The sequence below is a fragment of the Tachyglossus aculeatus genome, chromosome 24 (genome assembly GCF_015852505.1).
Source record: "Tachyglossus aculeatus isolate mTacAcu1 chromosome 24, mTacAcu1.pri, whole genome shotgun sequence".
NCBI classification, from domain to species: domain Eukaryota; kingdom Metazoa; phylum Chordata; class Mammalia; order Monotremata; family Tachyglossidae; genus Tachyglossus; species Tachyglossus aculeatus.
Genome location: NC_052089.1, coordinates 12,701,300 through 12,726,822, shown reverse-complemented (window position 1 = coordinate 12,726,822; position 25,523 = coordinate 12,701,300). Strand labels below are relative to the sequence as shown.

Below are 25,523 nucleotides of genomic sequence, written 5' to 3'. Positions count from 1 at the left end.
ATCAATCGTATTTATTGAGCGCTTACTATGTGCAGAGCACTGTACTAAGCGCTTGGGAAGTACAAATTGGCAACACATAGAGACAGTCCCTACCCAACAGTGGGCTCACAGTCTAAAAGGGGGAGACAGAACAGAACCGAACATACCAACAAAATAAAATAAATAGGATAGAAATGTACAAGTAAAATAAATAAATAAATAAATAAATAAATAAATAGAGTAATAAATATGTCAGAAGGTCATGGGTTCTAATCCCAGCTCCACCACTTGTCTGTTGTGTGACCTTGGGCAAGTCACTTCACTTCTCTGGGCCTCAGCTATCTCATCTGTAAAGCAGGGATTAGGACTGAGCCCCACACGGGACAAGGGACTGTGTCGAACCCGATTTGCTTGTCTCCACTCCAACGCTTAGTATAGTGCCTGATGCATAATAAGCGTTTAACAAATATCATAATTATTATGTCTGAGGGACTGCAAGGGCAGTTCCATTGGAGTCCTCCAAATCCCACTTCCCAGAATTCCTAGGGTTCCTCCTCAGGAGGCACCTTTCCTTGAAATACCAGCCACCGCAATAACCACCAGTCAGCTCCTCCCTCTCCTTGAAGATCCAAGCAACCCAATATTTTTCCCTTCCATCTCCCTCTTGTATTTCCTGAAAACTCATCTCTGTTTGATCGCATGTTTTGGGGGGGTTCTTTGCATCATGATTCCACTTGAAATCGCTTCAGAAAAAACCCTTCGGTTTCTATCTTTCTGGTTTGAGGTTCCTCTCCATGAGGTAGGGATAAGATTCAGTCTTTGCTGTCTGTAAACTGTGTGGACTGGTTGGGCAAAGTGATATAGGAGCATAACAGCAGTCATTCAAGCGTTGATTCAATAGAGTCAGCATTTTCAGGGCCCATGACACTGCAACTGTTCCAAAAAAAATAACCCTTTTTACACACACAGCCCCACCATTAGCAGGTGTGCTGCTTTTTATAGAATTTGGAAGTCCTTATGTGGCTATATGTTGCCAACTTGTACTTCCCAAGCGCTTAGTACAGTGCTCTGCACACAGTAAGCGCTCAATAAATATGATTGATGATGATGACTACCAGGTCCGTGCCCTAACCCCATGCAGCAGACAAATGGCAGCAAACCTTGTGACTCCCAGGCCCATGCCCCATCCCTATGCAGCAGAAACCTTGTGACTACCTTTTAGACTGTGAACCCACTGTTGGGTAGGGACTGTCTCTATATGTTGCCAACCTGTACTTCCCAAGCGCTTAGTACAGTGCTCTGCACACAGTAAGCGCTCACTAAATACGAATGATGATGATGACTAGCAGGCCCGTGCCCTAACCCCATGCAGCAGACAAATGGCAGTACACCTTGTGACTCCCAGGCCCATGCCCCATCCCTATGCAGCAGAAACCTTGTGACTACCTTTTAGACTGTGAGCCCACTGTTGGGTAGGGACTGTCTCTATATGTTGCCAACTTGTACTTCCCACATGCTTAGTACAGTGCTCTGCACACAGTAAGCGCTCAATAAATACGATTGGTGATGATGACTCGCAGGCCTGTGCCCTAACCCCATGCAGCAGACAAATGGCAGCAAACCTTGTGACTCCCAGGCCCATGCCCCATCCCTATCCAGCAGAAACCTTGTGACTACCTTTTAGACTGTGAGCCCACTGTTGGGTAGGGACTATCTCTATATGTTGCCAGCTTGTACTTCCCAAGCGCTTAGTACAGTACTCTGCACACAGTAAGCGCTCACTAAATATGATTGATTGATTGATCCCCATTTGACAGATGAGGTCGCTGAGGCACAGAGACTTAGACTGTGAGCCCACCGTTGGGTAGGGACTGTCTCTGTATGTTGCCAACTTGTACTTCCCAAGCGCTTAGTACAGTGCTCTGCATACAGAAGCGCTCAACAAATACGATTGATGATGATGACTACCAGGCCCATGGCCCATCCCTATGCAGCAGAAACCTTGTGACTACCTTTTAGACTGTGAGCCCACTGTTGGGTAGGGACTGTCTCTATATGTTGCCAACTTGTACTTCCCCAGCCCTTAGTACCGTGCTGTGCACACAGTAAGCGCTCACCAAATACGATTGATGATGATGACTCCCAGGCCCGTGCCCTAACCCCATGCAGCAGACAAATGGCAGCAAACCTTGTGACTCCCAGGCCCATGCCCCATCCCTATGCAGCAGAAACCTTGTGACTACCTTTTAGACTGTGAACCCACTGTTGGGTAGGGACTGTCTCTATATGTTGCCAACCTGTACTTCCCAAGCGCTTAGTACAGTGCTCTGCACACAGTAAGCGCTCACTAGATACGAATGATGATGATGACTAGCAGGCCCGTGCCCTAACCCCATGCAGCAGACAAATGGCAGTACACCTTGTGACTCCCAGGCCCATGCCCCATCCCTATGCAGCAGAAACCTTGTGACTACCTTTTAGACTGTGAGCCCACTGTTGGGTAGGGACTGTCTCTATATGTTGCCAGCTTGTACTTCCCAAGCGCTTAGTACAGTACTCTGCACACAGTAAGCGCTCACTAAATATGATTGATTGATTGATCCCCATTTTACAGATGAGGTCGCTGAGGCACAGAGACTTAGACTGTGAGCCCACCGTTGGGTAGGGACTGTCTCTATATGTTGCCAACTTGTACTTCCCAAGCGCTTAGTACAGTGCTCTGCATACAGTAAGCGCTCAATAAATACGATTGATGATGATGACTACCAGGCCCATGGCCCATCCCTATGCAGCAGAAACCTTGTGACTACATTTTAGACTGTGAGCCCACTGTTGGGTAGGGACTGTCTCTATATGTTGCCAACTTGTACTTCCCAAGCGCTTAGTACAGTACTCTGCACACAGTAAGCGCTCACTAAATATGATTGATTGATTGATCCCCATTTTACAGATGAGGTCGCTGAGGCACAGAGACTTAGACTGTGAGCCCACCGTTGGGTAGGGACTGTCTCTGTATGTTGCCAACTTGTACTTCCCAAGCGCTTAGTACAGTGCTCTGCATACAGTAAGCGCTCAATAAATACGATTGATGATGATGACTACCAGGCCCATGGCCCATCCCTATGCAGCAGAAACCTTGTGACTACATTTTAGACTGTGAGCCCACTGTTGGGTAGGGACTGTCTCTATATGTTGCCAACTTGTACTTCCCCAGCCCTTAGTACCGTGCTCTGCACACAGTAAGCGCTCACCAAATACGACTGATGATGATGACTACCAGGCCCATGCCCCAACCCTATGTAGCAGACAAATGGCAGCAAACCTAGTGACTCCCAGGCCCATGCCCCATCCCTATGCAGCAGAAACCTTGTGACTGCCACAGTCTAAAGACTGTGAGCCCACTGTTGGGTAGGGACTGTCTCTATATGTTGCCAACTTGTACTTCCCAAGTGCTTAGTACAGTGCTCTGCACACAGTAAGCGCTCAATAAATATGATTGATGATGATGACTACCAGGTCCGTGCCCTAACCCCATGCAGCAGACAAATGGCAGCAAACCCGTTGACTCCCAGGCCCATGCCCCATCCCTATGCAGCAGAAACCTTGTGACTACCTTTTAGACTGTGAACCCACTGTTGGGTAGGGACCGTCTCTATATGTTGCCAACCTGTACTTCCCAAGCGCTTAGTACAGTGCTCTGCACACAGTAAGCGCTCACTAGATACGAATGATGATGATGACTAGCAGGCCCGTGCCCTAACCCCATGCAGCAGACAAATGGCAGTACACCTTGTGACTCCCAGGCCCATGCCCCATCCCTATGCAGCAGAAACCTTGTGACTACCTTTTAGACTGTGAGCCCACTGTTGGGTAGGGACTGTCTCTATATGTTGCCAACTTGTACTTCCCACGTGCTTAGTACAGTGCTCTGCACACAGTAAGCGCTCAATAAATACGATTGATGATGATGACTACCTGGCCCGTGCCCCAACCCCATGCAGCAGACAAATGGCAGCAAACCTTGTGACTCCCAGGCCCATGCCCAATCCCTATGCAGCAGAAACCTTGTGACTACCTTTTAGACTGTGAGCCCACTGTTGGGTAGGGACTGTCTCTATATGTTGCCAGCTTGTACTTCCCAAGCACTTAGTACAGTACTCTGCACACAGTAAGCGCTCACTAAATATGATTGATTGATTGATCCCCATTTTACAGATGAGGTCACTGAGGCACAGAGACTTAGACTGTGAGCCCACCGTTGGGTAGGGACTGTCTCTATATGTTGCCAACTTGTACTTCCCAAGCGCTTAGTACAGTGCTCTGCATACAGTAAGCACTCAATAAATACGATTGATGATGATGACTACCAGGCCCATGGCCCATCCCTATGCAGCAGAAACCTTGTGATTACATTTTAGACTGTGAGCCCACTGTTGGGTAGGGACTGTCTCTATATGTTGCCAACTTGTACTTCCAAAGCGCTTAGTACAGTGCTCTGCACACAGTAAGCGCTCAATAAATGCGATTGATGATGATGACTACCAGGTCCGTGCCCTAAACCCATGCAGCAGACAAATGGCAGCAAACCTTGTGACTCCCAGGCCCATGCCCCATCCCTATGCAGCAGAAACCTTGTGACTACCTTTTAGACTGTGAGCCCACTGTTGGGTAGGGACTATCTCTATATGTTGCCAGCTTGTACTTCCCAAGCGCTTAGTACAGTACTCTGCACACAGTAAGCGCTCACTAAATATGATTGATTGATTGATTGATCCCCATTTTACAGATGAGGTCGCTGAGGCACAGAGACTTAGACTGTGAGCCCACCGTTGGGTAGGGACTGTCTCTATATGTTGCCAACTTGTACTTCCCAAGCGCTTAGTACAGTTCTGTGCACACAGTAAGCGCTCAATAAATACGATTGATGATGATGACTACCAGGCCCATGGCCCATCCCTATGCAGCAGAAACCTTGTGACTACATTTTAGACTGTGAGCCCACTGTTGGGTAGGGACTGTCTCTATATGTTGCCAACTTGTACTTCCGAAGCGCTTAGTACAGTGCTCTGCACACAGTAAGCGCTCAATAAATACGATTGGTGATGATGACTCGCAGGCCTGTGCCCTAACCCCATGCAGCAGACAAATGGCAGCAAACCTTGTGACTCCCAGGCCCATGCCCCATCCCTATGCAGCAGAAACCTTGTGACTGCCTTTTAGACTGTGAGCCCACTGTTGGGTAGGGACTGTCTCTATATGTTCCCAACTTGTACTTCCCAAGTGCTTAGTACAGTGCTCTGCACACAGTAAGCGCTCAATAAATACGATTGATGATATATTTCCTTCTGCCTTTACTTTGAAATACTGCAGGAAACACTGCACCTGTCGGGAATCTTCTGGGTACAGCTAGGAAATGGACAAAGGAGGAGGTTGAACGTCAGTCCTCTAAATGCACCCCCAGCTTCGTTTACATCATGTCCCCTTCTTTCCGATCCCCTACCCCTGCCTCTCCCAACTGGGGCTGCCCACGCTGTTATTTGCCCTATGACTCCTCACCCTCCTGCTTCCTCCTGCCTCCTCCTGCTCTCTGTCGTATGAGCGATAATGACCTTTTAGCAGTGTTGAATTTATATCAGCACCCAGCCCCGGAACAATCTGGACTGGGCAGCTTTATAGTCCTGGCACCTCTGAGCATGACACTTTAGTTACGAAGGACAAAATGAAGTCATTAACGTTTGCCAGCATTCGACACGTGCCAAGTAGTACACTAGCAATCCACTCTTTCGGATAAACTCGTTATCATTGGAAATGTGATACGCAGTGTTAAATATTAAGGCAGTATTAATAATGCTGTTGCACATTCAAAGCCAGCACAGATTTAAAATTTATAATTCTGTAATCCTGGGAATCTTGCTCCTCTTTCACTGTTAATGAAGCCCTGCCCTTTTAGCCCCTTCTTTAGCAGCCTCTTGGTTTTGGTTCACTGCCCGTCTGGGACCCAACAACTGCCATGTCAACCTTGAAGTTTTGTCAGTAACAGTAGCTCCATCCAGAAGATGGCTAACATCTTGATGCGGATAGAAAGCCTGGGATGATTCGTGCTGAATTCTCCCCTTGACCAATTTGAACACATTTAAAATATAGTGGTTTTGAAGTAGATCCTTATGAAATCCTATGCTGGTAGGTAAGTGACTTACAAAGGGTGAGAGTATTGGTTAGAAGTAAAATGCAGGTAGTCATGTTCCAGTTCTAATTTCTCCTGATTTTCCCCTCCGTTTTTTCAGGATTTTATTGAGTCGTCCATCACCCTCTATGAATCAGATTCAGAAAATGGAAATCTTTTTGATATTATGAATAAAGAAATTCCCGATTTGGAACAAGCTGGGTTTGGCAGAGAAACAAGATCAATTCACGTCAAAAGTGGGGTGTAAGTTTTGGGGGCTCTTCTGTGATATGCTTTTCAGTGTCATTTTGTAAATTTCTCATTTTCCTTTTGTTTTTCTCGCTTTTCCCTACCAGCTGGGTTGCATACCAGCAGAAATTCTTCTGTGGAGAGCAGTATATTTTGGAGAAAGGGAAATATAAATGCTTTCTTGACTGGGGAGGATCCAGCAACACAATCATGTCAATACGACCTATTCGCCTGGTGAGTCTGCACGAGCCAAAATGGCAGAGAGTCTATGAAAAGGTCCTATAACTTTGTGGGTTGTTTGTTTTTTTTCTAAAATCCTCCCAAGCTAGAGTTTGGCTACAGATAACTGGTGAGCCCATGTGTTGGTTTTCCAAGTGGAAAGGGAAGTCAGATCAATCAGTTAATTAATCAGTGGTATTTACTGAGTGCTTATTGTGTGCAGGCCACCGGACTAAGGGCTTGGGTGGATACAGTGGAGCATAAAGACATGATCCCCATCCTCAATGTGCTACAGTCTAGCTGGGGAGACAGACATTAAAATAAATTGCAGGTAGGGGAAGAAACTGAGCTTAAGGATATGTATGTAAGTCCTGTGGGAGTAGGGTGGGGTGAGTATGGACTTCAAAAGTGCATAGGTGATGCAGGAGGAAAGAAGAATAGGGTGGGGAAATGAGGGAATTTTAGTCATGGAAGGATCCTTAGAGGTCATATGTCAATTGAGCAAAGAATCCTGTGTAAATTGAAAAATGCCAGATCGATTCTATCCTAGTGGGGAGAGGTGGGAGAAAGGGATCTGGCAGATCCTGTAAGGAAGATACCTGGAAGCCTGGTGGATGATACTGAGTGTGTACAATGGACTTCTTTACCTTTGACCAAACCCAGGGGATTTTCCATTGCCTGGGGTCCAGCCACCTACTGGGAATCAATCAATCAGTCGTATTTATTGAGCACTTGCTACATGCAGAGCACCATTCGAAGGTCTTGCGAGTGTACAATATAACAGAATTAATTGACAGATTCCTGGTAGATAGAGCACTGACCTGGGAGTTAGAAGGACCCGGGCTCTAATCCTGGCTCTGCCGCTTGTCTGCTTGTAAGACCTGGGGTAAGTCACTGAACTTCTTGGTGCCTCCATTACCTCATCTTTAAAATGGGGACTACGAGCCCTGTGTGGGACAGGGACTGTGTATCTTGCCTGATTATCTTGTGCTTAGTACAGTGCCTGGCATATAGAAAGTGCTTAACAAATCACATTTAAAAAACCCCCAAAACTAGGAACAGATATGAGTTGGTTGAGGTTTTTTTCCAGTTATGGTATACTCAGATTTGATACAAAATAATAAGCTTAAATAAAAGTCCATTTTACAAAATATGTATTCTTAAAATAAAACTAAATTCGTAAGTTTTGAAATGAGTTGTCAATCTCTATTTCAGGAACCCCTTGGGCTGAATGAGCCTCCACACATGGTAAGTTTTGGGGCCTTTATAGGTACCTTTCCAGGATGCGTCCCTCCATTGACTCATTTCTTGCAGGAGAGAGAGAAAGGGAGAAGGAAAGGGAGGGAAGGAGGGAAAAGTTAGGGCTGGTGGTTGGTGTGTCCATTACCATGAGAAATAAGAGGTCAGGCAGCTATTCCACCGAGTATATCATGTTGCCACTGTTGAAGACCAACCCCTGGCTTCAATGGACCATTGGTCCGGCCCTGGAATAATGTTGCTTATGGGCTCAGTCTTCCTCTCTCTGTGTGCAGTCTGTAGTGTTGTGGGTGCTGCAGAGCCTAGAGGCCTCTTTTGCCCATAATTGAATTAGAAACAAGTCCTTCTGTTCTTTTGCTTACAGTGTCAGCGGCTCCTAGCACTCTGGGGTCTCTCTGGACCACTGCCACTCTTTCTTTCCCGATCCCCACCCTCCCTACTGTCACCCTCCCTTTTCCTGCTCACTCTAATCTGTTGGTCCCCAAGGCAGCAGAATAATGACTGGAAAAATTGGAAAGAACTCATTTCCTGTTCTTTCAGGCCTATGAAGCAACATGAAACATCTCCTTTAACAAATAATCCCATATCATGGCTTTAGTAATTCCCAAATAAAGGAACTACATCCTGCCTTTTCAGCTCCTTCAGCAGACTTTGATCATTTTGTGTTTGGGTGTAGTGCATTAGAGAGAAATTGACTGGGAAACCCATTTGCAAGTGTGTGGCCTTCTCAGTTATAATACCCAACTCCCTCTTCCCTCCACATCTTCATTTACTTCCCGTCCTTCCTCAATCTTGGCCTGTTTACTCACAAGCAGCAATGGTGGGTGTTAAAGAAATGTTGGGGTGGTTGGTGGCGAGCCCAGGGAAGCTTTTAATAGGCTGCCTGGGCTGGGGAACAAAGACGTGGATCGACAGGGAGGACGCCTTTTTCACTACAATCCGTATCCGCTGGTGTGTCCGGGTTTTTTTATGTTTTTTTTTTTTCGGGGACTCTTCTCTTCCCCACTTCCTACGCTATCAGTGAGAGAGTGGGCCCCCAATGGCAGCCGGAGAATTGAGGCAGCTGCATGATTGGGCTCAACCTCATCAGTCACATTTTTCAGTAATGGAAAAGTTTGGAAAAATCCGAGTTCAGAGGCAGAGAGCTCCACCGGCTGAGCCGCCTGTTTGGAGGTTTTTGACAGCTGTCATCTGGAGGTGATTTTCAGTGCCTTTGCACTCACATGTCTGCGTTTCAAACATGCCGTAGCCTGGAAAGTAGGTATAATATTGCTCGTAGAAGTTTAGCTTCCCCCCGTTTCCATTCCAGATGCTTTCAGGTCCGAACAGTTTTATGAGTAACACAGGCCTGCAGGAAATGTTTCTTTTCAAAAGACATAATTGGTTTATTATTATAGTTTTAAACATTGATTTCCTGCCAAACCTCATTATTTTGGCGTTCTGCAGCCTGGTCTGAAGGCTTATAAACACTTTTTTGGGTAAGCCTCTAAGTGGTTCAAGGGCGTGAATAGCTGACCGGCCCTTTCGCCTGAAGATAAAATAATCGGGTGCCTCTCAGCCAGGTTCCTCCTTTTCCTCCTCCGCCTTCTCCTCTTTCTCTTCCTCCTCTTCCTCTCCCCGCAGCTCTTTTCACTTCCTGTTTCTAGCCCCGGCTCTCCGCACAAGACTGTTCATGTATAATTTCTAGCTGAATGAGGAGGAGGAGGAGGAAGCGACAGGAACCTGCCAAGGAATCCAGGTCCCACAAGAGTTTCAGGATGAGTCTTGGCCAGCAAAGTCTGGAGTCTTCCCCTCATCAGGACCGGGGCATCCTTCAAAGTTACCCCAGTGGTTTGTACCCAACATCCCACTTCTTCCCCAAGACAGGAATGGCTTTTTCCCCCCTGCCACAGGATATTAGTGCAGATGCTACAGCATTCCCAGTAGGCTAGGAAAGGGGGAGATGGGTAGTCAGACCACAGACATCGTTCACTGATAAGTTGGTGCAGTCAGTTAGTCAACTGTATTTACTGAGCGCTTACTGTGTGCAGAGCACTGTAATAAGCGCTTGGTAGAGTACAATGCAATGGTATAACAGACGCATTTCCTGCCCACAACAAGCTTACAGTCCAGAGGGGTAGACTGACATTAATATAAACAAATTAAAGATTGTAGAATGAAAACGCAGGTGTGTTAGGCCATTGGTGAAAAGTTTAGTGAGAAAAATTCCTAATTTCCAAAATGCAGTGCCTGAGAGAGTCGTTCTTTAAATTTGCCAATGAGAGCGCACATCACCAGTAAACCTTTACTATTTTCAAAACAGTTTCTGCTCCTGCACTATAAAGTTAAATGCTACTGTAAACAGTATTCCCCTTTGGAATGGTAAATGTAATTGGAAAGTGTAAGAGCAGGTTTTAGACTTCGTAGAAGACCCTCTTAGTTCTCTGGGGGTTACATTCCCGACAAACTTGAGTTGAGAAAAACTCACCGTGTGTGTACTCATAATCATTCCTCCTGACACTGCATCTCTTTCTATCCAGATGGGTGGGTGTCTTCGGAAAAATGTTCCTTAATTCCCTAACAGCGCTCTACCCCAAAACCCAAAGTGAAAACTTGCATTACGGAAGGACTGAGTGTATTTTTAATTCTTTCAAGTTTACTCTTCATTTTCTAACGTGGAGCCAAGGTAATGTGTAGAATTTTAAAATGACAATTTATCTTTAAACTGGGCCAGATGATATGAACGAGGGGCAGGTAAAGTTCCAACCTCCCAGGCATCTTTAAGAAATGGACTCTGTGGAGGAAATAACTTACCCCATAGTTTCATTTCTCACTTCAATTTTAAGACATTTGACAGGGGCGCATATTAAATGGATGCCCTCCTTTTAGTGCTTTCAAGAAAGAAAAGATTTGTTCCCCACCCAAAGGGTCCTAAAGTTGGAGAAAGGAGATTGGGCCCAGAGGCTCAGTTTCACAGTATTGTGTTTCACGTTAATAGATTCAAGTGAACGCAGCTTCTTGGTGTGTTTTCAGTAATTAAAACATTGCACATTTTCAGTTTCAGTGCTTTCTTTTGCGCAAGGGAGACCTCCCAAATTGTGTTCAGGAATAATCCAGGAGTGCAGCTCTCCTCATAAAAAGAGGCAACTGCATTTTCTCTACTGTTGTCAGAGCAGAGAATGAGTGTGGTTCTTTCATTGAGCCCTGAAATCCAGGTTGGGATCGCCCACGGTTTCTTAAGGGCATGAGGAGGCACACCTCCTCACCCAAGGGCTGGAGTGCTAGGTGGTCTTTGTAGAGGCAGTGTGGGATCAGAGGTTGTGGAGCCCAGCATGTGATTCTTGGTGAATCTTTGGACAACTCCACAATCAATTTACTTATTGAGCAGTTACTGAGTGCGGAGCATCGTACTGAGTGCTTGGGTGAGTACGGTACAATAAATGTGCCTGAAAGATAATGCTGGGAAGGAGCAAAGAGCTGGTGGCAGTGATGGAAACAGGACAATCAGTGCCTGCTGTATGGAGAGGAGATGGGAATGGGGCGGCGTTTTCTCTGATGCTGTTTGAGCAGTGTTCAGGCTAGCTTTCCCCAGGCTGAGGGCCCTGTTGGGGATATGGAAACGTAGACACCATCACCTGTCCAGTCTGCTCTGTGACTGGTCAGCTCTATATTGGGCCCGCAGCAGTCAGCCAGAAAATGAAACTTTGGGTCATAATCAAATTGGCCTGTTTTGCATAGAATTGTGTTTTGATGCGCAAGAGCTGTTTGAGCAAATTGTGATCTATTCCCGCGGAGCGTGGTATTGGACAGAAGCCAGAGAGTGACCGCATCCTTTGAAATATGGAGAGCCAGGATCATCCGTTTTCCATACTCTTAAACAGCAGTTTGAGAAACGTTGGTGAATTATTGAAGTACCAGAGCAAAGCTCACTGAATGGCTGTCAGCAAAATAATGGACATTTAAATAATGTTTTGCTCTTCCTGCTTTCCTTCTTTCCATGCATTCAATCCAGAGAGTGCCTGTCTAAGGAATTATTGCCCGTTGCGGGAGGTTAAAAAATCAATCTGCCTCATTCTCATGTTTTATTGATCCTTAAGCATCTGCAGTGGTAGTCAGAGAATGTGCTCCCTGGCGGATCTAGCCCTTTGAGCCACAGGACCTCTTGGACACGCAGGTGGCCTCCGGGAGGTGATTCTCTGATTGAAGCCAAGGACTACTGTAAGGAAAGGAGACGGGAGGGGAGAATTTGGTCACAGTGAAGACCATCTCCACAGCTGTGGAGCTGGTGGCAGTGGTGGGTCTGGCCAGATCGGTCCAGATATGGGGGCCGGGATGGGGCACTCTGCTTGGATGCCTGCCCTCCTGGCACTCCTGGGGTGGGCTTCATGCTCTGACTCAGTGGAGTTAATCAGGAAGTCAGGGGGAACATGCAACTTCCGCCACCCCCTTGACCTCTCAAACAAGGCTTTGGGTGTCTTCGCGAAGAACACCAGTGTGATCCGAAGGCAGGGGGTGGCTTTGTGTTACTGACAGAAGCTCTCTTCGGGATAGTTGTCAGTCTGCTGAATTCTGCCAGGTTGAAGTACAGGACCAGCTGCCCCTGGATTCTGACTCTATCAATCAATCGTATTTATTGAGTGCTTACTGTGTGCAGAGCACTGTACTAAGCGCTTGGGAAGTACTGCTCTATGGCAGTCTTCCCCCAATTCCTCTTCCCCACCATTGTTTTCCTCCTCTAGTCCTGTCAATCCTCCTCCTGGTTCTCTGCCCTCCTGCCTCCGACTGCTCTAGCTTTTTGTGGGTTCAGCTCCGCCGTGGAATGATCAGGAATCTGGTTCCTGCGGATGATGAAACGGAGTAGCAGCCCAGCTCCTCTGCCGTTGGAAAGGTGGCTCCTGAATGGCGATGTTCTGAAAAGATAATTTTGTATTCATCCATCATCCTTTTGGGAGGATGATTGGGTGAAAGGTCACTTTGCAAGGATGACACCCACAGAATGGGCTGTGTAACCATTGTCAAAATGTCACAGTAATCCTCCTGAGAAGGTTTCCAGCTGCTCTTCCACAGTCGGCACTGAGGCAGCAAACTTCAGTTCAGCATTTCAGTGATTTCATTTGCCTGATGACTGTTAAAATCTTTATACAGGTTCCCTCTCGTCTGTACTTTCCAAGCACTCGGTACACCCAGGGGACCCTCAGTTGATTTTTACCGTTATTGGGATGATTAAATATTTTTTTCCTTTCTAGTTACTTTTCGCTGCTGCTGTTGCTCTTGTTCCTACAGCTCCAAGCATTTAGCAGCCCTGGTTTCCAAGGAGAATGTGTAGATTTTGTGGCAGAAGTCTTGGACTTGACATCATTCTCGCCCCGTTCATTTAAGGTCCTTCGGGGATGGTGAGTGTGTTTGAATTATTTAAACGTGAAACTATTTTTAATCCCCGACGTTCCCTGTATTTCTCCTCGTGTACACGATCAGTGGGGGGTGGGGGGTGCTTGGTTTTATTTGACTTTTTGACTGACCTCATCCTCCAGGAAGGGGGTAGAATTTGGTTGCCATTTTGCCAGCTCACAGTGAGCAGGCTGAGTCATGGTTTTAGTCCACATAGCCACACGCGAGGAGAAAAACAATAAAACTGGTTCTGTCACTTCCGTGGCATTCCTGCCACTCCTTTCTCCTCCCGGTGGAGCCCAGCAGGTTTTGAGCCTGGGTTTGGCTGTGCTCTGCAAGTGCCTGGATTCTCACTCTTTGGATTTTTTCAGGCCTCTTAAAAAGTAATGACAGTTAGGTGTAGATCTCCGAATGTACTTGTGGTCTTGGTCTTAGAGGTGTTAACATCTGATTATGCAGTAAAGCGTTTTCTCTGCTTGGTCTTTCAGCTGGCTCCTGTGTTACCAGGGGGAAGTGGCTGATAACCAGTGTGTGCTAGAAGAAGGCCTCTACGCTGACCTCACTTCGTGTGGTTGCCCAGCTGCTACGGTCAAATCTCTCAGGCCCATTGATCATGTAAGAATCTCATTGAAAAATGTATATTCTTAAGACTCCTTCCCTCTCCGGCCCCACCCAGGAGTAACAGTATGAAAGTGGAACCACTGATGTACGGGGAAATGTTAAAACGGGGTCCTTGGTTGAGGCGTGTTCTGTGGAGGAGCCTCTTGATTTGAGCAAAACTAAAAACTCTGCTTTCTTTATGCTTTGCATCAACCAAATAACTAGCATGGTCGTTTCATGGTTGTTTTGTGGCAATAGCAGTCGGTTCCTGTCATCAGCCCAGCCTAGGGCCTCTTTCCTTCTTCCCCTGATTGTATCTAAGGGTGAACAGCCTTCCCTCTCTCTCCTCCAAAGGAGAAGGGTCTGTGGAAAGTGGTTGATTTTCATCATTTGAAGACCTGAAACTCACTTGTCCCTTGTGGTGGTAGACTTCTGGGAAGCTCTAAATTGAGCTGGCCGGCTGACAGAGTTCGAGCTTTTACCTAGGCAGCAAAGGGAAAGTCACTCTGTTTCCAGTCATGGTTTTCCAGATACTTCCTGGTAGAGGGGAGGAGAAGTCCGAGGATGGGGAAAGAACCCACTGAGGGCCAGCCCCGGCATCTGGGGCAGCCCTCTCGGAGCACAGCACCGCAGTTTTCTGCCCGAGCCGGTCGGGTCAGCGTTGCCCGAGTCCGAAGGTAATCAGAAGGGACCCTCAGGAGGATGGTGAGCCGGGGTTAGCTGAAGTGATGGCCGTCTTCCTGTAGATTGGCGTTGCATGTGGCCGCACTCCTGCTCCCTGAAGATGAGACCTCCTCCTTTACGGTCAGAGTGCTCTTGGTGGGGAGCTAGCCACCTGCTCAGTGGTTTGTGTTACTGTTTGAAAGCCATCTGGAGAGTGGCAAGGGAGTCTGCATCCATGGTCCCCAAAAAGTACTTATTCTACCGCTGGGGGCCGGTGGAATGGGGAAGATGCTTGTTTGGTATTGATTGTAAAGGCCAGTACAATTCTGGATTTATATGTCTTGCTTTGTTACCATTATCCTGTCCTGGGAGGTAGCCCTTAAATCAGCAACCCCGAAGCAATTCCAAGAACAGATTAGAAAAACTCAGAAATTGCAGTTCAGAATGAGTTACAGTGTTTTTCTGTGTTTGCGGGTACAACTGTTTCGTATCCATTAAACCCTAATGTGTGTTGTAAATTGCCTGAAGCAGTGAAGATGGGCCCTGCGTCTTAAAATGTGGGGAGACGAGTCACAGTTTGGCACAGCTCCCCACCTGGGCCGAGGTGAGTTTTCAAAGCAACTTTAGCCTTTGTTTAGCCAGTGCCCTGGCCAGAGCTTGCCCAGATGGCTGCTCATCTAAAAGGGGCACGAAAGCTCCAGGGCCGCTTGGGACGGACAGGCCGGCTCTCCAGGGAGACCCTGGCCTTCCTCCCTGCCTGGGCAGAGCTCTCAATTTTGAAGGTTTTGTCCTGGTTGAACTGGCAGTCGCATTGATTCTCGGTTGCAAGCGTGAGAGCTGCCCTGGGCAGGTTTCTGGGCTCGCCTACCCTCCTCTTCCTCTCCCTACACAGGACTTGCTGTCAGGATCAGGTGACGAGGCCGCCTCTTCCTGTGACCCACAAAGGCACCAGGAGGTTTCGCCCTCCCTCTGCCTCATGGGGCCCGAGCACCGTCCTCTGTTGCGCTGTAGGATGTAGCATTCTGAATTTCGAGCTCTGATTCACTGTCAGGGAGCAGAGCGACTAGGGTGTAACTTTCTCTAAATTTGGGGTGGGACCAGTTGATGCAGATAGCAACCCCCCCGAGCAGACTGGCCCAGGGAGTTAACCCTTAGCCACTCGGAAGCAATTCCAGGGCATCAGCTGGCCTCCCTGCTGCCTCATGTATTGTCAGGTTCCTGCCTCGTGGCTAGGAGTAAGTGGACTAGGTGAAGCAGAGAAGGCTAGGTGAAGGCTTTTACTTTTTTAAAATTACAGGTGTGAATGTGGGAAAAAACCCTTTCCCCCAGTATTTGCTGCATCCCTTAAAAACAGACAGGATGGGCAAAGAGGTAAACACGCCCTCTTTCCGAGAAGTCCCAGGGAGGTGATAATATAATAATAATAATAATTGGCATTTGTTAAGCGCTTACTATGTGCAAAGCACTGTTCTAAGCGCTGGGGAGGATACAGGGTGACCAGGTTGTCCCACGTGGGGCTCACAGTCTTAATCCCCATTTTACAGATGAGGTCACTGAGGCCCAGAGAAGTTAAGTGAGTTGCCCAAGGTCACACAGCAGACATGTGGCAGAGCGGGATTCGAACCCATGACCTCTGACTCCAAAGCCGGTGCTCTCTCCACTGAGCCACGCTGCTTCTCAACCAGGGCACTGGCTAAATAAAGGCTAAAGTTTCTTTGAAAACCCACCTCGGCCCAGGTGAGGAGCTTTGCCAAACTGTGACTCGTCTCCCCACATTTTAAGATGCAGGGCCCATCTTCACTGCTTCAGGGAATTTACAACACACATTAGGGTTTAATGGATACGAAACAGTATGGTGGGAAGTTCAGCTGTGTGCCGGGAATTCCACTCCCCACTTCCTCCAGCACCCAGTGTTGGTTCCCGTAAGGGTGAGATTGTGAGGAAGGCTGAACAAGGGCACAAAAGTGGCCAGGCAGCTGGCCGTGGGAGCTGTCAGTCAGAGTTAAGAAGATGGATCGGGCAGAGCAAGGTGATACCAGTGAGTCGGAGAGCCTCTCGTTTAAGAGGGGCTCCTCAAACCATCAACTCTTTCCGATTGAGAAGCCAACAAGACGCCAGATCCACTACTGCTGTCCTACACTAACTGCTCTCTACAGTACCCTGCCATTTAATCTGCCGCACTTCTGAGAAGCTAAAGGCATTTCTCACCCCATAATAATCTTGTAGCTTGTGCTGATGTTCACGTTACACCCTGAAATACTTTTGCCTCAATTGCACTTAAAAAAAAAAATCCCAACCTACTTTTTTGCACCTTCTGCAAAATCTGGAAATTTGAAATCTGAAAAACTCCTGGGCATGCCTGGTTATAGTGTCTAGTAAGTATTCACCATGGGCAGATGCAATATAATCATTCATTCATTGTCGTATTTATTGAGTGCTTACTGTGTGCGGAGCACTGTACTAAGCGCTTGGGAAGTACAAATCGGCAATAATCAGGTGAGGCATAGTGTCCACATAGGCCCACATGGGGCCTCACAGTCTGAGAGGTCGTGAAAGCAGGGAATCTTATCCCCATTTAATAATTGAGGAGAGAGATTGAAGTATAGAGAAGTTAAGTGGCTTGTCCAAAGTCACACAGTGGGCCAGTGGTAGAACTGGGACTGTAATATCATCATCATCATCAATCGTATTTATTGAGCGCTTACTGTGTGCAGAGCACTGTGCTAAGCGCTTGAGAATATGAGGCCCAGGCTCTTTCCACTTGTCCAATCTTCGGGGGCACAGTTGTGTGAGATGGGAAGAGGTGAAGGAAGTGGCCCCAATGTCATTGGCCTATAAGCAATATAGAGGGGCCAGCTGGTTTAATTTACAAATGGGTTGGGAACCTTGAGGAGCTCGGGAAGTGGGTTCTGAAGACACACACAGCAGTTGTGGTGTCCTTTTTCTGGGAAGAAAAGGGTTTTTGTTACCGAAATGGACCATTTCTACCTTTGTCAGTGTTAGCCAGCCTTTCCTTCTGCTCACTTCAAACAAGCCCATTGTCGGAGTTAGAATTTGACCTGGAAGCCCGAGCATTCTTGAGTAGGGAGACCTGGGAGTTGGTAACTTTGTGAAAGGAAAGTAAGATGAAAAAGCGTGCCCTCGTGCATGTGTTTGTGTGTGTGTTTCTGAATGCATAGAGAGGGTTTACCTTCTACTCACACTAAATTACACTGGCCTCCTTGTAGATAAATACAATCTCAGCCTTCAACTGGCACCAGCAGTGGAATGCACTTTTGGATATTCAAAGTGGGATTAAGGTTAACTGTTTTGACAGCAGTTAAACCATAGAATTTTCATATGGCTTGATATTAGACTCTGTTAAAGTATTTCTTTCCCAGTAGAACAGTTCAACTTGTGCATAGCAAGCTTATGTAAGCAAACCATATAACCCTCAGCTGAGGTGGAAAAATGCAGCCCAGCCATCTGTAAGGATGGGTGGCTCTGTGGATTCGATCCATTAATCAGTGGTATTGATTGAGTGCTTACTGTGCGCAGAGCACCATATGTACAAAGCAGTTGGGAAAGTACAATAAAAAAGAGTTGGAAGATGCGATCCCTGACAGCAAGGAGTCCACAGGGGGAGGCAGATGTTAAAAATAGGTCAGAGGTATACCTATTTACTATAGGTAAATAGTAGAGTGTAGGAATATTTATAAGTACTGTGAGGCTGGGGTAAGTATTAAAGTGCTTAAGGGGAATACAGTCAAGTGCATAGTTGTTGCAGAGGGGGATAACGATGGTGTTTGTTAAGTAATGCTCTCAAAAAACAGTCTCAGTGGAAAGGATATGTCTTGGGTGAAGCCAACTGATCCGGGTTCCTTCCAGGACTTGGTGTGTTCGTGACCAACTGATTCTGAACACTTTTTCAGGAATTTGTAGGCAGGGATTTATTTTAATATCCTGGCCTCTGTCACTTTCTGAATCGACTCTAAGTGCATGGAAATCTGGCAACCGCCGTGGTGGAAAATCATCTCCCTCCCAGCTCTGGTGGCTGGCTCTCAGCTGGCCTGGTTCTCTCTTAAACTGGCAGCGAGGAAGGAGGAAGGGTTGTGGGGGACGGGGGGGGGGTGGCGTTGGCGGGGTGATGTGTGTCTTTTCGTGCTTGAGTCTGCCAGGACAAAAGCCAAAGCTGGAGAAACGTAGGAAGGGGCCAGTGGCCAGAATGACTAGAATTAGACAGCTGAGCCCGTTAAGAACTAAGGTAGGCAGCAGTCCCGGGCTCTGTCCGCCCTGTCTGACTCCAGCCGGGCTGGGGGACTTATCTCTTGGCTCTGAAAGAACACCCACTCACTCACCTGAAAATATGCCCGCAAAGCCAAGCTCTTCCCGTCCAAACCCCGCTTCTCCTGGGCTCCCGTTGTGAAGCAGGAGATGGGTTGCTACCCCGCCACACAGAGCAGTACATATCTTTCCCTGGAGTTTTCTTTTATGTCTGCTGGGTTGTTTTTGATGGGTGAATTCGACTCACCACGTTGCCATTGTTGTCCACAATTGCTGTGGGTTAACTGAGAGTTACGAAGTCCCTTTCTTCAGATGTGCGCCCAAACATGATCCGTCTGTCGATTTGCCGGGGTTAGGACCAGAATACGAATGCAGCAAAATATCAAAGCTGTTGCCTCCCAGGCTGTTCTCATTCATTCAGTCGGATTTATCGAGGGCTTACCGTGTGCAGAGCACTGTATTAAACACTTGGAAAGTACAATTCAGCAATAAAGAGGCACAATCCCTGTCCACACCGGGTTTACAGGTTATAAACCCCACAGAGAACAAGCCTAGTTTAAAAGGTCAGCGGGACCCACGCGAGAGCATTCAAAGTAGAGTGGCCGTAGCCAAGTGGAACTCTTGGCAAGTCTACAGGCCTTGATCCTGAGGGATTAACCCTTTCCCTTCTCCTCTGCTTCCAGGTATTTGAAGAGCCTTTCATCAGCCTGTTTGCCTTGGGGCACTGCGAGGGGAGGGAGCTCCACTTGGAAGAAGCCGTCAACTCGGTTCTGAACAAGGACTTGCACTTCTACACGCAGTCCGTCTGGGTCAAGAGCGGTTTGTAAGTGAAGCCACGAGGCCCGAACCGGGGCCCCTTGTCCCGGAGCCGGCCTGGGCTACGAGGCACGGCTTTCCTGGCGTACTGAAGCCATTATCCAGTTTACACCCTCTATTCTGTCCCTCTGCAGGGTTTTTTTTTAAGTGATCTGTGAAACTAGTGTGCCGAGATGTAATGAGCCAGCCCCCGGGCCTCAGGACTCACTGCTCTAGGGGCTGCTGGGACCCGGTCCTGTGTGCTGTCCCTCCCTTTGCCCTGCAGGACACGGGCAGAACCCAAACCCCAACCCTCCTTATTAATTTGGAGAGCAGAGGCAGCAGGGAAAGTTGCCGATTCTTGTTCAAGAGCGAACCACTCTCTAGTGCTCTCCTTTAGGCACTAGAGCGGAAGCATGGTACTAGTTCATTGAAGCAATGTCCTTCATTGTATTTAATGTGGCAGTGATAATGGAATTTATTGAGCATGTACTATATGCCAAGCACCGGGTAGATATGGGATCATCAGATCAGACTTGTCTCTGTCCCACCCAGGGCTCTTTCAGTCTTAAGAGGGAGGGAGAACTGGTGTCTTGTTCCAGTTTTGCAGGTGAGGAGTTACCTGGGAAGTCTGAATTTGACAGCCCCTCTCCCAGTGGGTTTAAAACTTGGGGGCGAGGGAGCTGTGATTAGTGAAGTCCCATCCCTCTCCTCCATTCCACGTCCCTCACATCTGCATCTAATCGCTCAGTCAACAGTATGAGTAGAGCACTACAGTATGTGCTTACTGAGTCCTGATCACGCAATACTGAACTCTCAGTTTACCCCTCTGGCACCTGGGTTTTTTGTCCAATTACCTGCTGGTGTTTTTGTGTCAGGCCTGACTCCCCATACAAGCGGGTGACCATGTGACTATTATTATTATTGGTCATTATCATCATTAATAATGATTTTATTAATTCATTTTATTATCATGCCTACCAACTCTATTATGTTGCACTTTCCCACGTGCTTAGTACAGTGCTTTTCACACAGTAAGTGCTTAATAAATGCCACTATTAATTGACAACATTAATTGATTACTATAGGGACCATCTCTATACATTGCCCAATTGTACTTCCCAAGCACTTAGTACAGTGCTCTGCACACAGTAAGTGCTCAATAAATACAATTGAATGAATGAATGAATGGATAAGCCTGCTGCCTCCCTTCCCCCCCGCCCCCCTTCTCTGGGGCTCTGTGCAGAGATAACAGTTAAGATGATGGCCACACTGATTTCAAATACTGTCCTTTTCCCTTCATCCAGGTGGATTGCATATGAAGGATGCAATTTCTTAGGAAGACAGATCCTGATGGAACCATGTGAGATTTCAAACTGGACAGAGTTCAGCGGGTGGAAAGCAATTGGGTCCCTGCGGCCCGTCAAACAGGTAAGGGGAAGGAATGGGAGCAGAGCGTGAAGCCCCACCGAGGTCATCCCCGCCAGCAGGGCACTCTCCACCTTCCGGCCACCCTAGACCCTCTTCAACTGTTTCACAACCCAGACGGTTGGACCTTTCCCAAGTATTCATCCTCCCTGATTGTCTGGTGAGGTTGCTCACACAGCTAAGAAGCCAGTTGAGTCAGCAGTCCCCCACAGAGACGGAAAGCCGGGAGAGGCTGGCTAGTGGAGACAGGAAATGGATGGGGGAAGGCCTGGACTTTCCTGGTGGCTCCTCTGACCCAGCAGTCGTTTTCTCTCGGCCCCACGGCCGTGGCACTGCTGGACAGTGGTACACATAGACAGCTGGAACCTATAGTTGAATTGAAATCAAAGAGATCTGGCAGGGAAATGTCAGAAGGGAAGCCCAAGCCCCAACCGCATCTCACCCAGGGTGGCCAGAAGTGTACATCTGATCCTTACAATCACCTTGGGCCTCTAGAAAGCTCACTTTTTCAGTCCTTTCTCATCCACACAAACCTTTTTTCCAAAATGGAAAAATTCCACCAAAAAGATATGCTTTATCAAGTACCCTCTCCTTGCCAGCGTGACAAACCTGTCAGTGCTGAGTCGGACGTTCAGTTCTGGTTAAGGCTTATTTGGCTGAGCCATTCCTAGGAGCTTCCAAACTCCGACGAGGGTGATGCCCACTACCCAGGCTGATAAACCGCTCACCTTGGCAGCACCTCGGGGCTCAGCGGCTGCACACATCCACTTGAAATCTCTCTCCCCGTGAAGAAGCCACAGCACCTGCTGCCACCCTGTGAAGCGGTTAATGTTCAGCTGGTGCTTTGGCTCAGACTCCTTAAAAGTCAGCGTTTATTTTTGACAAGTCTTAAGTGTTTGGATCAGGTACAACTAGTTTTTTAGGGGATTCTGGAGCACAATAGACTTAGGAGGGATGGGGACGATAGCCCATCAATGTGAGAAGTGTCTAACACTCTGACGTGTTCATACTCCGTTTCTGGATTATCCCTTCTGCCAGAGCCCTTTGATTTCAATTCAAGTCAACTAATTTTAGGTTCCAGCTGTCTATGTGTACCACTGTCCAGCACTGCCATGGCCGCGGAGCCGAGAGAAAATGACTGCCGGGTCAGGGAAGCCACCAGGAAGGTCCAGGCCTTCCCCCATCTATTTTACAGATGCCCCCTGCACCTGTGAGTTTAGTTGTGTGATTTGATGCAGTGAGACTGAACTGTTAAATTCCCTCTGGGGTTGCTTCCCTGGGCCTCTGCACTTCTGATTTGAAGGGTGAACGCCAAGCATATCAGGCCCTATGAAGTGACTAATTCTTCCTTTTTTTCTTGGCTCGAAGCCTGCAGTGTTCATCAGGATAAAAAACCGAGCCCAAGATGAGTACCTGACGGTCATCGGGAATCTAGCTGATCCCAGAGCCACATCAGTTTGTATATCTCCCTACAATGGAAAAAGCACTCAGATCTGGTACTATTGCCGTGGACTATTCAAGTCTAAGGTAAGGGGCCCAGTGAATACCACTTTTAATCCTAAGAACCTACCATGATGTCCAGCTATCTTAAATCCAGAACATAGGAGTAATTTGGTTCAATCAGTGGTATTTATTGAGCACTTAATGTGTGCAGTACACTGAACTAAGTGCTTGGGAGAGTACAGGGAAGCAGTGTGGCCTTGTGGACAGAGTCTGAGAGTCCGAAGGGCCTGGGTTGTAATCCCGCCTCCATCGCTGCTGTGTGACTTTGGGCAAGTCACTTCACTTCTCTGTGCCTCAGGTACCTCATCTGTAAAATGGGGATTAAGACTGTGAGTCCCATGTACGACAGGGACTGTGTCTGGCCCGATTTACTTGTATCCACCCCAGTGCTTAACAAACGCCACAGTTATTAACATCACAGTATACTGGAGTTGATAGACATTGATCCCCAATCTAAAGGGAACTGTGAATGCTATCTAACATTACTTAAAATAGCATTCTGAGCAAAGCTCTGAAAACGTTCTTGGGGCAGGTGACTTCATTCTATCAAACGTTTGTATCTGCTTCCTATCTCATTGCAACCATTTTGTTCCAAAATACCTTTCAGGCTAATGATGCATGCCTAGATGTTATTGGTGGCAGAGACCTACCCGGAGCTAAAGTGGCCTTGTGGACTGAACACGGGAGGCGTAGGCAGAAGTGGAAGCTGAACAAAGATGGAACCATCAGTTCTTATCTCAGTGACCAACTCGTTCTTGACGTGAAAGGTACAAAACCAGATTGGGTTATTTCAGGCCCCAGGATGCCTTAAACAGATTCTCTGTTAAGTGCCCACCTAGGCCAGAACTGTGTGCTGTGCGATAGTTGTCCTGTGCCTGTCTCCTTAAAGAAAAACCATAAGCAGGTTAAATGTGTTTTGTCTCTGCCCCATTTAAAAAACAACAGACCAACGTGACTGCAACAGTTAAGTAATGGAGGAAGACCTGTGGAGTGAGAGAAAATAAAGGGGGTGTGATGGTGGAGAAAAAAAAGACGGACTTGATAAATGTACCTGATGGTTATCACAGGAGAGGTTGAGAGATTTAAATTAGTCCTAGGAGGGAATTTTCTAATAATGGTCAACCAGTGACCTAAATTTGGTGGCCCTTCTAGTCCCAAGATCCTGTGATTCTGTGATGTATAAAGAAATGCAGAAAAGAAAGAATTGGCTATCTCACCATTATTACTTTTCACCTATATTTAGGAGATTTGCTATAGTTTAGGGCTTCCCAAAAATCCAGTGTTATGGAAACTTCATTAAATAAATGAACATAGATTACTGCTGGTTCATTTAGCAACCCAGACCCCAGCATGGGGCTAATGTAAATAGTTTAGTTTGTTTACTGTACCTGTTGTCCCCACACTGTAACTGCCACAGATTTTCCTGGCTGCTGATTGAAGAGTTAGTCATAGTCACTATTGTAATCATAACGCCACCTGATATTCAGTCTTTTATTCGTGGGTCTCGGAGGCATTTAAAATACCTAGTGTCCCCCACCTATTAAAATAGTATAATAAAGCACCATTACATAAAGGGCCTATCTTAATGACCTGACTCAGATTAAGACCGGGCATTTAATTTGAAATATTTGGCTTACTCTTCCTGAACTGACTTTCTGTATCAGAATCTTCTAACTCATGTTTACGAGAGTCCTACTTCACAGTGAGCCGAACAGATATGTAAAATGATGAGTCTCTGCATGAATAATTAACTTCTTCCCTTGAACTTTTGCAGGAGGAAATTATTATGATAAGACCCACATAATTGTAAACCCGCTCCTGGAGGGAGAACATACACAGAAATGGGACATTGAAATATTGTGAGAGAAAACCTACAAGGTAGTTCTCTAACTGGGCTAGACTGCAACTGTCATCTGTTTCGAGGGTGTGAGGAAAAAGAAGCTACTGAAAAAAGCTGCTGAAGTCACAGGCCACTGGAATGCGGAGAAATTCAACTTGCACTCTTCCTTCTCCAGAGTATTGCTGAATTTGTTCCCATAAAGAGGAACTAAAAGGACTTCAATACAGTATTCTCCATACCCATATTGCAAATAGTGTTTTAAGACTCCTTCTGCCTGAATTCTTACGTTTCCTCTTCCTGCTGACCTTCCTCCTTGCATTTGTGAGGCATAAAAACCCCAGGGGTGCCCCATTTTGTGGTGCACCCGGTTGCAATATTCTTGAGAAAGTTTCAAGGCCCAAAAGGTGAGTACACAAATGTTTCCATTCTAGTGCTGTAGATTCTGTTACCAGCCGACTACCACCCTACAATAGTCACTTTAGATTAGAAAAGCAGCAGAAACTTGTGTATTGTATCTCACGGATTCATTATTTTACAATCTACATTTGCGCAAGAAGCAGAGTATATATGCCAGTTGAAAGGGGTTAATGGCTTTAAAAGCCATATGCAAAACAGTTAACCTTTATTTTTGAGTTGACTTTAAAAAGTTGCAATATATTTTTTTTGTTCTGGCACCCAAAAAGCACATGCAAATTGAACAGCCATGTGATATAGAAAAGGGCCCTCAATCCTAGCCATAAGTGGTATTTCCTGTATCGTGCAACATGACAAAGGTAATTTTTCTCTTAATAGTTATTCTGATTGCTATGTTTGTTGGAGCCGAACAGAACTACTGCAATATAATTTTATACAGCATTATAATTGAAGAAATCAGATTATTTCTTATCTACCAGGAATAAAGAAAAAACATTTTCTCCAGTAGAAGGGTTCAACTGTTTAAGGGAAGGGGCTTTAGCAATTTGCAGGGTTTGTTCATTTACAAAGGAACTCAGTGAGTCGGGTAAGAAAAAGATTTTTCTGATTTACAAAGGTTGTTTTTCCCTCCTAGGAAGCATACAATGCCTTCTCTATTTTTATAATAGATAAAATTCTTTATAGTGTGAAATTTTCAAAATGTCTACCTAATTGCACTTTAGAATGTAAAATACAAGTAAATAAGTTAAATTCATAGATTTGTCTGAATATTTTTGTAGTAAC

The 25,523-nt window shown here is 46.6% G+C and overlaps 1 protein-coding gene across 1 annotated transcript in view; it reads left to right on the top strand.

Moving 5' to 3' along the window:
• CRYBG3 (crystallin beta-gamma domain containing 3) overlaps window positions 1-25,494 on the top strand; it is a 100,289-nt gene extending 74,795 nt beyond the window's left edge. The window contains exons 13-22 of the mRNA XM_038766203.1: window positions 6,264-6,406; window positions 6,499-6,625; window positions 7,826-7,858; window positions 13,130-13,239; window positions 13,723-13,849; window positions 19,444-19,583; window positions 20,863-20,986; window positions 22,352-22,510; window positions 23,094-23,253; window positions 24,261-25,494. Of these exons, the coding sequence (XP_038622131.1) occupies window positions 6,264-6,406; window positions 6,499-6,625; window positions 7,826-7,858; window positions 13,130-13,239; window positions 13,723-13,849; window positions 19,444-19,583; window positions 20,863-20,986; window positions 22,352-22,510; window positions 23,094-23,253; window positions 24,261-24,349 (1,212 nt within the window). The 3' untranslated portion in view covers window positions 24,350-25,494. The remainder of the gene's footprint in view (window positions 1-6,263; window positions 6,407-6,498; window positions 6,626-7,825; window positions 7,859-13,129; window positions 13,240-13,722; window positions 13,850-19,443; window positions 19,584-20,862; window positions 20,987-22,351; window positions 22,511-23,093; window positions 23,254-24,260) is intronic.
• Window positions 25,495-25,523: the final 29 nt, after the last annotated feature.